Below are 16042 nucleotides of genomic sequence, written 5' to 3'. Positions count from 1 at the left end.
CTTTTGTGGAAGTTCCAGGTGATCTTGTTTAGCATAGCTGGGGATAAAAGCGACATTTAAAAATAGTCTGCTTTCGGGGCGCCTGGGTGGCTCAGTCGGTTGGGCATCCAACTTCGGCTCAGGTCATGATCTCGCGGTCCGTGAGTTCGAGCCCTGCGTTGGGCTCTGTGCTGACAGCTCAGAGCTTGGAGCCTGTTTCAGATTCTGTGTCTCCCTCTCTTTGCCCCTCCCCTATTCACGCTCTGTCTTTCTCTGTCTCAAGAATAAATAAACGTTAAAAAAAAATTAAAAAAAAAATAAAAAGAGTCTACTTTCTGCATGAAAAACATTGGTACTGCATCAGGGTAGTGTATCTGAGGCAAAAGAAGAACTGACTTAGACAAGTCAGTCTCTGGAATGACACTGGCTTGTTTCTAGTGTATATGCGTCATCTTCACTCAGGGATGGCAAAAGAGGATTTCTATTTCATTTCTAAATAACAGTGCTATAGCTAAGGGAAATAATTTTGCATATGTAATTTTTTGGATAAAAGCTGAATTTATGCATAAGTGATGATCTCTTTGGGTTATGAAAAGATTCGTTTTGGTTAGGCTGCTTTCTGGCTACTAGATTGGACACATACATGTGCACATGGGCATTAACAGGAGGCAGGCCAGTTTTGGCTAATTGCGAACTAGTCTGGATCATGGCTACGGCTACAGTAGAGATGCATTTTATATGCGATTCATCAGAGATAGCCGTGGTACATTATCTGGTGGATTTATCTTTGCTTATATTGTATGAATATGGAAAGGAATTAAATGTGTGTTTACAGTTTGATAAACATTCAACATAAATTATACATTTTAATTTCATTTATTAGTTGGGGACCATGGAAAGCAGAAATTTCATTGCAGGCAAACTGCCATTCAGATTGAAGGATTAGCAGTTTCCTGAAAAAGTACGCATATTGCAAAACAAAATTCATTTCCATCTCAAGTGAGTCACCACATGGTTTGTAGTTACTTGGTGTAGTCAGAGTTTTAGAAAGGCAAAAGTAGAAAGTAACTCACGCTAGTGACTCTACGGTTTGTATATTACACTTCTAGTGGATCCAACATTGCCATCAAGAGTAAATCTAGTGCTAATAAACGTCTTACATTCGACAACTTGAATGTTGTAGTCACCACGCAAATTATTAAGCTGTTGATGTCTAAAAGAACTCGGTCTGGTCTTTTAGCATTAGCATGCGGAGCAGTCTCCATGATATTATCTTACCATATAACGACTTCAAAAATCTCACAGAGATTAATGGTGATAACATAATTCCAGAAAGTTGCCACTCTATATGTAGAAATATATTGGCAATAAAAACCAGTCACTGTGTGCCTTTCCCCAGTAGGGGATCTCTCACTTTTCTTTGATTTTTAAAGGCTTCAGATCAATAACTGGAGTGACATTATTAACAGCTCCCTCAACACCTTGGCCAGCGCTAATATTAAATCCATTACACCTTCTGTTTGACATTTGCAGTACAGCAGAAAGTGCTGTAGATACAGTCACATTGTCTGGGGACTGAGGTTGGATGTGGGGTTAGTAAGATGGTTTCCCTTGCCCGACTTCTAAATTCAGTTCATTGATAGGAAACTTGAACAACAACAACAAAAAGAATCAAAGAACATCACCCCACCCCCACCAATAGTACATTAGATGGTAAATAATTCACCCTTAAAGATACAAGTGTATCTCATATCTAAGCAGTTTTTGAAACAAAATAGCAACCTGATCCTCAGATAAATTTTTACATTCATTATTGTTACTCCTAACCGTTTATTCCTCTAATTACATCACTTATTGTGAACACTGTCTAATGAATTCTGAGGAATTGTGTTCCTGTAGAATCAAGTGCTGATCAAATTTACCACAGCATAAGTAGAAAATGCAGATTATTTCCATGCAGGCAAGTACTCAACTGCGTCAGTTCTGCTTGTCTTTAAAATATTCAGGATATAGAGTAGGCATAATAGCGTAAAGATCATACTATGAGATGATGATGTTAACCCCCCCATAACAGGGTAGGTCTGCCTGAAACTTGAGACAGAGCGCAGTAACCTCTACGTTAGACAATCAATGGTTAACCATGCTGCTATAGTTATTCTTGACCAAAAGTACTGTCTCATACATTTTGCTAAATTGTCTAAATCCTGGTGCAGTATCGATCTCTCTCTCTATGAGCTCGTACCCATTCAATAAGCTGCAAGAACCTCTTGTCCTGGCTGAATTCCCTCTGAAGCAGGGCCCAGGTATGTTACTCCCGCCAGGGCTCCTACAGTTGGAACTTGATTGTTAGCTAGTGGGAAACAAACCATTGGAGACAGAAAGGACATTTTATGTTAAAGTGAGAGACGGGACAGAGAAAGTTGCCTGGGAGGTTAAGTGGAAAAGCAGATTACCAGAAGCCTGTATGTTATCTTATTTCAGACAGAGACCCCTCTCCCCCCCAACCACTACATACTTATATATGTATACAGGAATAGAAGATCTGGAAAGATAGGAAACATAGAACGCACATGAACAGTGGTCATTTTGGGGTAGTGGGATTTTTGGTGGTCTTTATTCTTTCCTGCATTCTCTAAACTTTTTACAATAAGAATGAGTTAATTTTATAATTAGAAAAAAAGAATAAAACCCAATTTTACGACCTCACTTAAGGAAAATAACACTTTCAGAATAAGGAGATTTTTAAAGTTCCTCCAGATTTTTTGAAGGAGCTGCTCTTCTGTTTATTAAGCACTTAAAAGATGCAGCACTGAAATTTATTAAGAGAAGAAGATAGCACTCATAATCCCAAGATTACAGAATCATTGAAAGTAATGAAAAGATACACGCAGATCTGGAAAAAGAAAAGGTTCCATCAGGTCCCAGAGGTTGTATGCTCCCCCTGTCCCCTGTTTCAGGAGCCTCAGGTTGATACCACCTCTTCCAAAATGTTTAGACCTACATAGGCAGGCACTCTAGAATGGTCTAACTTTTCAAACAAGGCCTCTCATGTATTTTTCCTCTGCCTGCTTTAAGATTTCTCTAAAAGAAATACCGTATTTACTTCAACTATGACTAACGATGCATACATATCAAATATTTATTTGGGTTTCCAATAGTCAAGAGATTCCTCCTCTCCTCCTCTCCCCCCCCCCCCCCCCCCCGGCCATTATCTTGAGACTGGTTCAAGATAAGACAGTCACAGGGCTGGGAGTTCAAAGAAACAGTATTCTTATTAGGGCACAGTATCACTGCCTGTTAGGCTGGTTTAGTCACTTATTTCCTTTTATTATAATGCCAAATGTTATTTAGATTTCAGTCATTTAGTAATGCTACACTGAACACATCAGGGCTTCTGAAGAAGTCCATACCTTCATTTTCATAATCACCACATATTGATATCCCCTTTCCAACAAAATTACACTACTATTTAAAAAAGAATCTGTGTTTCATCATCGTTTAAAAGATTACGATGCAATGAACAAGTCTTCAAAAATGTCCCCTCATATTATTAAGAATTAGGAAATCTTGTTAAAATTCCTTCAGCCTGTAAGAAACATAAGCAGCTTTGGGATGTAGTGCCTGACATGAACTTTTTAAGTAATTCCCTTGGAGCAGTGATCTGCATTAGTGAAGATATTTAGTTAAAGGTAGCACCTTGAGCTGCTTTTCAGTATTTGAGCAGTCAGTCTAATTGCCTTTTAAGCCTAAGGTTGAAAATAACCAAGGCTACAGATTTTTAAGGCAAAGTAAGTTTCACATTTTGTAATAGTAAGAGATAGACTCTTCATCAAGGAAGAGAAACCCTTCTTACACGACTGTCGCTAATGAGCCCCGGCTGTTGAGAAATGTAGAAAGCAGAATTTTCAATTTTACTAGTTAGGATGGCTCAAAGAAGCCTGGGAGGGCCGGGGAAAGAAACCAAGGAGATTGTCAATCACACTTCAATGTTGAACGACACAGGAACTTTAAAGGAGATATGTTATTCTAATATCCAGAATTAAAAGATTCTAAGTGGGAACTGAGTTCTAACAGTGTGCCTAGAGTTGTTTTATGCATCGTGGTGCTTCGTGGAAGGCATGGGATTGATCAGAGTTCTTATAATCAATCTTAAACCAGTTTGATTTTGACTTGAGCTCACGATATCCCTGCAGAACTGGTTTACAGGCTGTGGTTTGTTTTTTTTCTCCCGATCAAAATCTTTTCCAAGTGACAAGTTACTTACCCTTAACATGTGTTTGGGGAGACATGAAGCTCAATATGAATCAACAGTGTGACCTGGCTGCCAAGAGGACCTAATTCAACCTTAGGTTGTCTCAAGAAAAGTACAGTAGCCTAAACTGTGAAAGAGGACTGCCCCTCTGCTTTGTCCTAGTCAGAATACATCTAGAGGACTTCACTGAGTTCTCAGAGGGTCACTAACAAACTGAAGCGCAGCCGGGGGTGGGTGACTAGGGTGGTGGGGGTCTTAGGAACATGCCACTGAAAACGGTTGTAGGATTCCACGCTGTTTGACCTGAAAAGGAGAAGGAAGCCAGGAGGGAGGGAGGGAGAATCTGGTGTATCTGACTTCACGTATTTGAGAGGCTAGGATGGTGAGGAAGCAGATTTGAAATGAGATCTGAAATGAGATCCCCAGAGGACAGATGTGGGGTCAGTGGAAGCCAAGTTAGATTTTGGCTCCATATTCAGAGAACTTTCTCTTGGAGCTGTGCACCAGTGGGCGGGGCAGCCTTGAGGTGTCTGAGCTTCCTACTGGGGCAGAAGGTTAGCCCTTGGTTTTGACGGAGAGGGAAGGCTGGAGATCTTCTCAACTTGAGAGTTTGTCAGTCAGGGAAACAAGGGTTTTATAAACTTGAACTCTTACACACTGAGTGTGGACAGTCCTGAGCTGCCAGGTTTCCCAATCCATCATCCAGAAAGGAAGAGTAAAAACCTATTTTCACGTGCTGCTTCTCAAATCTGCCCAGATAGGAATATTCTAATGACCAAAAGCAGTTTGAATGATCTCACTGACATATCTATTCAGTGAAGTCAGTGAGCAATGCTAGAAGAAATGTATGACTTCCCTGTGAACAAATTATTTTCATTTGTAAATGGCCAAGGGTAGTCTCAAATACTCTCTCTTCTCATGTCTGGTGCTCATTGGAGAAAGAGGCTCATCAGTGCTGCAGAATGGTGTCCTAGAAGCTGCAGATAACTTAGCCAAGGAAACATGAATTGATTTTAGATGGAATCAACATATTTCCAAACAGGTCAATAGGTTATTTTTTTTTTTCCCCTTCTGTGTGAGCAGACATACTGTGATTATTTTTAAGCAGGTCAAATTTAAGTATTTTCTTAGAATTATTTTAGTATTAATCTTAGGACAGGTTTTTCCCCCCATGTTTCTTTCTACAAAACGAGTTTGCGTTGCAAAGCTGTTTTAAAACAACATATCAAGTAAAGTACAAGCATCTTTAAAGAGTGCAAAAATAATTTCCCAAGTAAGCAAATAAAACTTTGCACTTCAAATCAGGCCTTGATTCATTAAAAATCTTAAACTTCTCATGAGAAAAATTAACATTTAAACCACTGCTGCTTGGCCAAGCACTCCACCACACAAGAATATGAAATATCTCCTCTAAAAAAGTACAAAAAGGACAAAACCACAAATGTGGAACTTCAATTAATTTAAAGCCCCAATCAGCAAAGAATAAATCCTTCGCAGATCTAATTACCAGCGCTCTCGGAAGACCCAGGCCGACCAGCCAATCTTCCCCGTGTTTGAACAGCTTGATGAACTAGGGGACTGATGGATATCAAGTCATTTTGTTTAATTTATAAATGGATTTTCCCCTAATACTTAAATTATCATCAGTACAACACAATGAAAATGGGAACATTCTGAATGCAAAGTCTATAAGAGTCCTGGAAGGAATCCCAATGAGGAATGTCACCTCTGTTCATTCCTCTATACAATTGATCTAATTAAATACTGAGGGTGGAAAGGCAGTTTAAAATGTAGCCATTTCTGTTTTCTTTTTAGCCTTAATTTATCTGTTCACATCTTTCAAGTACCTTCTGATGCTTACAAAAAAAAAAAAAAAAGAAAGAAACCAAGATTTCTGCAAGTCCCTAATATTTTTAATTCTCTACAAGCTAATATTCAAGGAACCTTTATTACAGATTTTGCTGAATAATAAATAAATGCATTACATTTAGCCATGGTGACAATAAAAGGAAGAGGGCTTTCCAAATCTGAACCTTTTCCCTCTAGTAATTTGAAAGAGAAACTAAAGGAACTAGTACCTTCTCTATGTATTGTTCAACTGAAATTAGATCTCAGGATTATACTTATTAAAATGTCTCCTTATTTTCAAATCTCTTCCTTATTTAATTACTGCATGGGACAGAAAGCTGCATGGAATTGTTAAATACCATTAGACCTATTTATAGTCTCTTCACACGGGCAACTCGAGTGCAATCGTTGGCAAAGGTCCTGCCCACCATCCCACACGATGGAATCGCAATTCCCACCTGGCTCAGGGGTCTCCGACTGGGAGGAGGAAGATGCTGAGCTGGCCCCATCCTCAGCGGTGCCCTGCGAGAGGAGACCCCGCCCAGGGGGGAGCTTCATGCCCAGCTGCTCTGCCATCTCCACGTGGTCCCCCGGGTGGACATAGTCAAAGACGCTGCTGCCTGTCAGCTCCACCTAGAGGGGGAAGAGAAAGGGTGGAAAGAAAGGTGTCACAGCTTCTCCGTTTTCAAATTCAGCACGGTTGTGATTCAGATCTTGAGCAGAAAAGGAAATATGGGCAGACCCCAGAAACCATCCTGGTTCTCAGTCTTTATCCTTAAGTGCTTAGGGATTCTTGAAGTTGAAAGACAAAGGTTGTTTTTGTAGGTCTTTAGTTAGCGATTGTTGAGCCCAGTTTTTTCCGCATGTACTGTTGTTTGCATAAAGCCAAAACATTCTGAGAAATGTGGATGAGTCTGCCTCTCTCGTTCAGCTGTTTTATCCACGCATCATCAAATACTTGCGTGTTTGGTGTCAACCGGATGATTGACTGAATTCTACAGTTTTCTTATTGAGAAGTTTGGGCTTTGTGGAGAAACAGCCAGAGATAGCGGATGAGTATTTTCCTTAAAATACACAGAATTCCAAGATGGGTATTTATACATATCAGCTTTTTTCTACGTAAAATTTAGATGGAAGAAGTGCTGCTTACAAATAGATGCAAAGGCACAATGTTTTCATTAAATATTACTCATTAGTTTGGTATCATATGGAGAATCTTCCATGCGAAAGAGGTCAGCTGGGGTCTGAACCCACCATTTTTTTTCCTGCTAGTATCAGCTTGTTTTGCCTTCACTCCAATAAGATACACGGTACAAATCTCCTTGAGGGAGAAAATGTTTTATTTTGTATACTTTTTGTATCAGGCTGATTCTACAGGTAGGGAATGAACAACAGATATCAGAAGGGGGTCAGCTGAAATGGAGGCACTGCCTTATTTCCATGCTGTGAGGCGTGGCCCCTGTGTAGCTTGTATGCTGTTCTAAGAAGTTGTGTGCTGTCTAAGGGATTGGCTTTACCTCTGTACTCTTCTGATGGTATAATTCTCACCTCCTTCCAAGAAGAGCAGTAACGCTCCTAAAATAACATTGGGTTACGGCTACTACGACAGGGAGAGATGTGTCAGCAACTGAACAAGAAAAAGCTCTTTCCTGGGTCCCTGATGGGGGTTTAATGGTCTCAGGCCAGCTATGAGGCACCCACGTGCCAGAAGTTCAGACTCTCCTGTTTGTTGGTGGATATGTCTCTACAACTCCTTCCTACCTCATCTCCCTTTCCTGGGGGATTTGCAGCATCCCTCCAAATTCCACCTGAGAGCCTACACTCTTTCTTCCAAGAAGGAAGGTCAGCAGTGGGCGAACTGTCACAGAGAGCATAATGCCCGGAGCAATTATTATCCCCAGAACTCCAAGTCCCAGCAAAATGATCACATCTACTCCCGGACACCATTTGATTAAAATCGTAACAGGCTACCCATCTTCAACATCTATCAATTAACGGAGGTATAGCCAGAAAAATGGAAGGCTAAATTCAGTTTGGTTAATAGCTATTCCTGAAAAGCCTCGCATAACTTTTACCGAAAATGAGGTACTTTCTCTTTGCTATTAAATTACACTCTCCTACTGTATTACCCGACTACTGACTCCATCATTTTACAATAACTATTTCCTCCATTTGATATTGTTACAGAGCGTAAATCAGGATTCATAAGTGATCAGTTCCTACCCTCTGGGAGGGAGGGATTACATGGAAATAATCCCTTTAATGTGCGCCTTGCCTCTAAGCATTTCACACAGCAATAAATGGGTAAACTGACTTTGAGCAATTAAGAAATTAAATGAAACTAATAAAATGTGTGTTTTAATATTTCTTGATGGTTATTTTGTTTGGGGATTAGTGAATATGAGGAAGTCACTCTCATTTTGCACGGAGTCCGACTGCAGCACTTTAATAAATATTTCTGTCACTTCGCAAACTCCGAGTCTTCCTTTAATACTGCAATGTGCCTTTTGGCACAGACCACAGATTGTGATAAGATGACAACACAGGTGGGAGATTAATAGATTTTTTAGGGGTGCTGGCTATTGAATATTCATGCAAGTCAGTCTTACGGCGAGGAGGAGTAGGCCGCTGTCTCCACAGCCTGCTTTGCTCGGGTGTGCAGGCATTTCCTTTCCATGATATAATGGATGTGCCACGTACAGCACAGCTAGAGCAAGACTGAGTCACAGTGTGCTGTGTCACCGTCCTCCAGTGACCCCAAGAGATCTTCCACCAGGATACCCCGAAGCCTAATAGTGGACAAAGACTATGATAGGATCAAATTCTCTCTGTATGTGTCACACTCAAGGTCACACAGCGTAGGGGAAAGTACAAACTACTTGGAGTCCTAACTTGACTTGGAGATGAGAATCTTTTCCTCCTGTGCTGTGTAACCTTGGACCATTCATTTAACGTCCCTGGGTTTTTACTTTCCTACTTAGAGTTGGCATTTAAGTGGCTGTCCTGCCACTCTGTAGGACTCTGGGGGGGCACCACTCACGTCGGATTCTACACAGAGGGCCCCCCCATGCCACCTCCCTGGGAGTGTCACTCCTTGGGAATGGTGTAAGGCGGGGGCCCTAAGAGCTGAGTTGAAAACAAGACTTGCTCGACCTGTCTAGGGCCTCAGTTTGAAACTCTAGTGAAACCATGCAGAAGAAATTACTTTTTAAGAAACAAGCAACAAAATAAATGCCTGCTGTTGTTGCTGCTGTTTGGCAGATAAGAAAGGATGGCACCCAGACACACATACTCCTACCTACCCGTGGTGAGGCGTTCTTACGGTGTGTGTGTGGGGGGGCTTTGGGACATGGCTTTAATCAGAGGGTGCAGCAGGAGTGATGCCCGCTTTGAGACTCAACTAGAGCACTAACACTATGGGTAGCTACCGACCACCGTGTACAAGTCCTTTCCATACTTTTCTTTGACTCTTCCTCATAACCCTCTTTTGAACTGTTTCGGTAATTCCCGTTTCACAGAAGAAGAACCTGAAGAGTAGAAAAGGCTGATGGCAGAGGTAGAATCTGGTTCCAAGTCTGCCTCGACATCCTACCACTTCTCGGATAGTGTGTCTACAGTCAGAGAGGCTGAGCAGGGACCTCTGAGCTCCTCCCATCCTTTAGCTTTACTCTGTTGAGAACACTGAGCGCCATGGAGGCGGCAGGCCAGGGGCAGGCAGCCTGCTCAACCCCATAGCTGAGGAGGCTTTGCCTTCAGACTCTTAGGCCAAAAAAAGATGAGAAAGCAGGTGTACTAAACTGAAAACAATACAGGGCTCGACAAAACTCTATGGGCCTTGAATCCTCCTCCTTACCTCTTACATTTGTCTAGCACTTTCTTTTTTCTTCAGTATTTTTTTTCTTTTCCTTTTCTTTTAGATAGAGCAAGTGAGTGGGAAAGGAGAAGAGGGGGAGAGAGAGAATCTCAAGCAGGCCCCACACTCGGTACGGAGCCCAACACGGTGCTCCACCCCATGACCCTGGGATCATGACCCGAGCTGAAATCAAGAGTCTCACACTTAACTGCCTGAGCTACCCAGGCGCGTCTGTCTAGCATTTTTAATATTCCTTACACTGCTTTTCAATTCACTTTATTAGATTTTAGAGCTGGAAGAGACCTTACAAACCGTCCATTAATACCCTCTTATTTAATAGGTGAGAAGTTAAAAACGCTTGTTCAAATTTACCCAGCTGTTTGCTGGTAGAAGTAGGGCGGTAAGCCCAGCTGGCTAACTCAGTTAACCACTTTTCTCACCCCTTGTCTGCTTTTCTCTCTTAGGAAGGCTGGCTAGAACTCACCTGCCACTAAATTCTGTGTCGCAAAATACACCACAGGAGCGAAGACTGGGGATCTTTTACTTGGGAAACAGACATTACTTCATGTTACCTTGAAATAGGAAAAATAAATACAGCTCCAATCCAATGGTACTATAGTTAATTAGGTATCTTCACATCCTCAGTTACCAACTCTTCCAAAACTTGCCTGCTGAGAACTAGGACTGACTAGAGTCTTACACACAGTAGCTCTATAACAAATGTTTGCTGAATGAATAAAAGATAGACATTGAGGCCTGTGCTTGATTCGAACAAGTGTAGGATGGTTCTTTTATATTATTCATGGCATGATTATTATAACATTTGCCCTGTAAAATGAGGTGCCATATATAGCACCATAATATATTTATTTCCCATAAGTATTTATTGAATGCATTGAGACTTCTGCCTTCTTCTGTAAAAGGCAACTGAGCTTAATGGAGGACAGAACTATAAAAATGCCAGGAAAATACAGGTTTTAAGGAACTCTTTAATACAGCCATCTTTTGTAACCCTCTCTTTGCAGTCTATGATAGAGCTGTGGTTAGCCGGTTATCCAAATGTTCACATAGTTTCATTAAGTATCCTTTCAAGTTAATGGTAGAAATTCGGAGAGATTTTATTTTATATCAATTACAACCTACATAATGGAAAGGTATACCTTTGTGCTCTTCTGATTAGTGCAAACTGCATTGTGAGGCAAATATGAGACACTCTTCATTTTCTAGTAAGTCCAATCACCTTATGTGGTGGTAAAAAAAAAAAAAAAAGTTTATTAAACTCAAGCACAGACCCAGGGGACTTTGAGATGTTTCTCTAACCTAAGAAGGAAAAGTAAGCAGTGATGTTTTCAAACTTGCTCATTCAGTCCATCTTTACTCCAGCTTTGTGACGCTGAGAGAGAAATTCTTCTCTCATATTGCTTAGTGTGTTAGAAAACAGCTAAGAATGTGTAAGGGGCAGGAGAGAGCCAATGAGTAATAAGCAGTCAGATCCAGGAACAGCATTTCACTTAAATTCCTTTCTCCCTGTGCTTCCCCACTCAAAGCTACCATAGATTCCTCCAGAAAAGACTGTAGCAACTAGTGACATCTGCATAGTCAAGCTAAACCATGGCTTTCCTCAAATTTAATTCACATTCTGTTAGCTTGCATGCAATTTGCACACTAGACACAGTTGATTTGGTAACTCTGAAGTTTCCTGGAAAAAAATGTAAATATATTATACAGTGGTTTCAGTTGACTTTTCCATGTAGGGTCACTGTACCCTGCTGGTAGATAGGATGGGGGACTAATTTGTCTTCTCATACATCAAGCAAGCATGCCAATAGCCTTCGCTTGGCCCCCTGGGGTGAGCAAATACTTTTTAAGTACAGTGATGTACTAACAGTGCAACTCACTGAATTCAGTGCCCCTTTGACTGAGATGGCTGGGTACAAATGAGGAACAGGTAGCAATGTTGCCAGTCATCTCCACAGTGGAACAGCTTAAGGAAGATGCTTCTTTCTTTCTTTAAAAATATTTCAGTCTTAAGAATAACACAGCGTTCATTTTTAGCACATAAAAAATATCACTTAGAACCTGCCATTTAACATACAATTTCCTAAACCTTTTGTAATTTTTTTTTTAAAGAGATTTTTGAGAGCATTGAGATTGCTGGGAGGACTGGAGGCATTTTGGGTTCAGCCCTTTTTCCAGAGTGCTTTGCAGCTGGGCCCTACTCCTACAGAGGATGGCAGTAAAATTGGGACAGAAGGTCAGACCTGAGAGAAAAATATGTTAGTGGCAAATGGTTTGGAGAATGAACTCCCAGGTTAGGCTTTCAGATCTACTGTAAGACCCTGGTTAGAAAATACCCAGGATAAGATGGAAATTCTATCTCAGCATGGCAGGTTAGGATTTGTAGTTTTTTGGGGGTCCCATTTATATTATTGAGGGATAATAAAGTGATAAAAGAATAAAATATAATAAGATGTGATAGCTTGATTAGCATAGGTTTTCTTTGGATTTACTGGTATCTTAATGCCATCTTCATAACTTCCTACGTATTGCAGAACTCTACTGAATATTTATGAACTGTTTTGACAGCAACTTGATGTTCTTTACTGCTCTGTCTCATTCTATGTATTTGCTGACTTATCTGAAGAAAAACGCATAAAAGCATTGGGTCTGTTACAGAAATACATGTATAAATTAGTAGAACAAGAAGAAAGAAAGGTTCTATATCAGAACTATGAGGTAGAATGAAACATCCTTGCAATGTCATCAAATAAGAAAACGAATCCAACTCTCCTCTTACAGATATGTTAACAGAGCTCTCCCTTAGAAGAATTTGAGCTAAAAGATACCATATCATGTGTTTATTTTATCTTCAGAAATAAACATTTCAGCTCCTTTGGGAATCAGTGAGGCCAAGTACTTTTTCGTTGTTGTTTTTTGTATGCTTTTCTATAACCCCTGGAGTGCCCGACTTGAGAATTTGCAACCACAGCATCCAAAGAGACTATAGCCTCACCTAGTTCTGAACTTTGATTAAGAAGTGCCAGAAGATAATTCCAGTGGATTTCTTAGTTCTCAGAGAAGAAAAAGAAAAAAGCTGTTGGAGAAATGGAACAAAAGGAGAAACAACAAATTGAGGATACTGCTTCAAATTTAGGCACAGTTATGTGGAACAGCATGCTGCTTTTATGACTATCACTCCCAACAGTTGAATTGATCAAGGACACTATTAAATATTCAAAAGTGTTAGATGGGTCATTACTTAGAATACAACTGAGCATATTTGAATACTTCTAGAAGTAGTCTGGGTATAAAACAGACCCAGACTTTTGAAGTCTCCCCCATTTTTTTTCCTGCTTAAGAAATAAATTATATACTGTATTTCATTTTTTCTTTCTATGGTTCAGGTATTTCTCCATCACCGGGTATTATGAAAGCAGTGGTCTTAGAATAGTTTTGATGTGTCAATATCCTTTTTCTTTCATTAAGAGACACTGGTTAAAAGAAGAACCTCGAGAATGCTGCAATACTGAAGGGACATTACATCACAGGAATGAGCCCAGGGATTTGTGAAGGTGATGAAATGAAGAAATTTTAAAACCTGGCTTTACAAGGTTCCTATAGTTTTGAAGTTTTAAAGTGTCTGGAGGGTAGGAAAGGCCAACTTTTTACTATTTCTCATAGTGCTGGAAAGGAAAAAAGGATGCAATTAAAGGTTACATCATAGTAAAGAGTGAGATGATGCCAAGAAAGAAGGATTAACAATCTTAAAAGAAAATGAAGTCAATCTCCCTTTTCTGAAGATCACACAGATAGTAAGATGTCACTTTCAAAGCTTCTTCATTACCTTGGTAGTAAGGAGAGCAATCAACATAAAATACCTGATATTGGCAAAGTTAATCCATTATCCTCAAATTTTATATGGTTCAATATTTGTCATTTAAATCTAGATACACATTGAAATGCATGTTATACATAGCCAGACTTTGGTATCAACATATCTTCATTTTTGTTTATTATTATTCTCAGAGTGAATTTTGTCCCTCGTTTGGCAGCACGAACAAGTAGAAAATACTTGCAAGTTAAGATGAAATTAAAATTTTTCCCTGATTCTAAACAGCCCTTTTATTTTTAAGAAAGATAAACGGATAAGGACAACAGGAATAATTATGGGGTTGACTTTTCCATTTGTATTTTGAATTTTTTTTTAATGTTTATTCATTTTTGAGAGAGAGAGAGGGGGAGGCACAGAATCCGAAGCAGGCTCCAGGCTCTGAGCTGTCAGCACAGAGCCCGACGTGGGGCTCGAACTTGTGAACCGTGAGATCATGACCTGAGCCAAAATCGGACGCTTAACTGACTGAGCCCCCCACACGCCCCTCCATTTGTGTTGTGAAAGTTTCATAGTATTATTTTATTGTAGTCATAGAAAACCAAGGCAGCTTATAGGACTAAGACTTTGGATATGTTTCTTGTGCACAAATAACAGAGTTAATCACACGTGGTTGTTTTTAAAGGGGCTACTCTACGATGGAGGCCCTCACCAGGAGCTAAGTCACAGCGTTTAAGTGATGCTGTTGAGAAAAACAATGATGGCAACAAATAACAAAACCTGAAAGGTTTAAGAAAGACAATCTGTACATCTCAAGAGATAGTTATGATTTAAGAGAAAGCGAAACAGGAGGAGGATCTTGTTCAACTGACATTTTGGTTTCTGAGATTTAGGTCATGCCAGAGCTGCCATAATTGAAACAACTGGCTCTCCTCCATGTCACTGTGAGGGGGTGTTGAAAAAAATCTCATCCAATAAAATCACAAGGTCTACAAAAATACTTGAGCCATTATAGAAAGTAGGTGTCAAATTAATCTGGAGTTCATAACCCAATGACGAGAACAAGAAGGAATAAAATCCTCTGTGCTGTCCTCAGTTACTGACCCTTCCAGAACATTTCCTGTTGGTATGGTTTAGTACATCTTGGGAACTTCCTGAAAGCCATGTGGGCACACGGATCTAGTGCATCATTTATTCCTAGTGAATTACCATAAGGAAAAGGCCTAATACACTTCTATTTTATTTTGGTTGTTGTAACTACCAACTGTGGTAGTGTTTGAGGTTATTTTCTATGAAGCAAGTCAATACCCGGAGCACTCTCTAGGTGCTATTTTAAAGGAATAAGTTAAATTCACAACTGTTTAATAACAGACTGTGAGTTAGTCTTGTTAGAATAGGGAATGTAAATAGAACTGGCAAGTAGAGAAAATGAGTCATTGCACAGGCTAAAAGCAGTGCTGTGTTTCTTAAGATATTTGAGGGTGGGAGTTTGATGGTGGTGGGGGAAATAAACCCTTTTGGGAATCTGATAAATTCTAGCTTCTATCTCACCAGAAAAATGCTCCGGTAAGGTACATATAAAATTTGGCATTTCATCTTAGGGGTTTCAGACCCCCCTGGAGTTTATCCATGAATATTCTCTGGAGCTGTGCAGTCCAATATGGTAGCCACATGTGGCCAGTCTGAATTAGACTATGCTGTAAGGGTAAAATAACACTAGGTTTAAGACTTAGTGTAAAAAATGAAAAGAATGCAATACCGTATATTTTATATTGTTACATATTATTTGGTATATTAAGTATAATAATTATTAAAATTAATCTCACTTATTTTTTACTTTTTAAAATGTGGCTACTATAAAAGTGAAAATTACACACGTGGTTTGAAGTATATTTCTTGTGGACAGTGTTGCTCTAGAACCTAAGACTCCCCGGAGAAGAACATGTAATATTAGAATACCGTGAAATTAGTATTAAAGGGAAAGGGGTAAGAGAATAAAAAATCGAAACCGAGGAATGTCTTTAGAATAAGAGACCTAAATTTTTAGATTTGATCTACAGTTTAATTAAAAGACTTTAGTCACTCAAGTATTTACCAGCCATCTGCTCTCCGTAAGACAGTGAATTTGGCTTATGGGCATAAAAAGAAACATTAAAACTTAGCATCTGCCCCCAAGGAGCTTACAATCCACTTGGAAGTGAGAAGACAGAGTTAAATGATATGGCAAAAAAAAAAAAAAATACCTGACAGCACAACACAGTATATGGATAAGGTGTAATTT

At 39.8% G+C, this 16042-nt stretch overlaps 1 protein-coding gene across 1 annotated transcript in view; it reads right to left on the bottom strand.

The window, feature by feature from the left end:
• Positions 1-16042, bottom strand: part of NPAS3 (neuronal PAS domain protein 3) — an 867685-nt gene that overhangs the window by 136619 nt on the left and 715024 nt on the right. The window contains exon 6 of the mRNA XM_042942953.1: positions 6538-6712. Within this exon, the coding sequence (XP_042798887.1) occupies positions 6538-6712 (175 nt within the window). The remainder of the gene's footprint in view (positions 1-6537; positions 6713-16042) is intronic.

Source organism: Panthera leo, chromosome B3, assembly GCF_018350215.1.
Source record: "Panthera leo isolate Ple1 chromosome B3, P.leo_Ple1_pat1.1, whole genome shotgun sequence".
Classification (NCBI taxonomy): Eukaryota; Metazoa; Chordata; class Mammalia; order Carnivora; family Felidae; genus Panthera; species Panthera leo.
The sequence above is the reverse complement of the archived record's forward strand: the minus strand, read 5'-3'. Positions and strand labels throughout refer to the sequence as shown.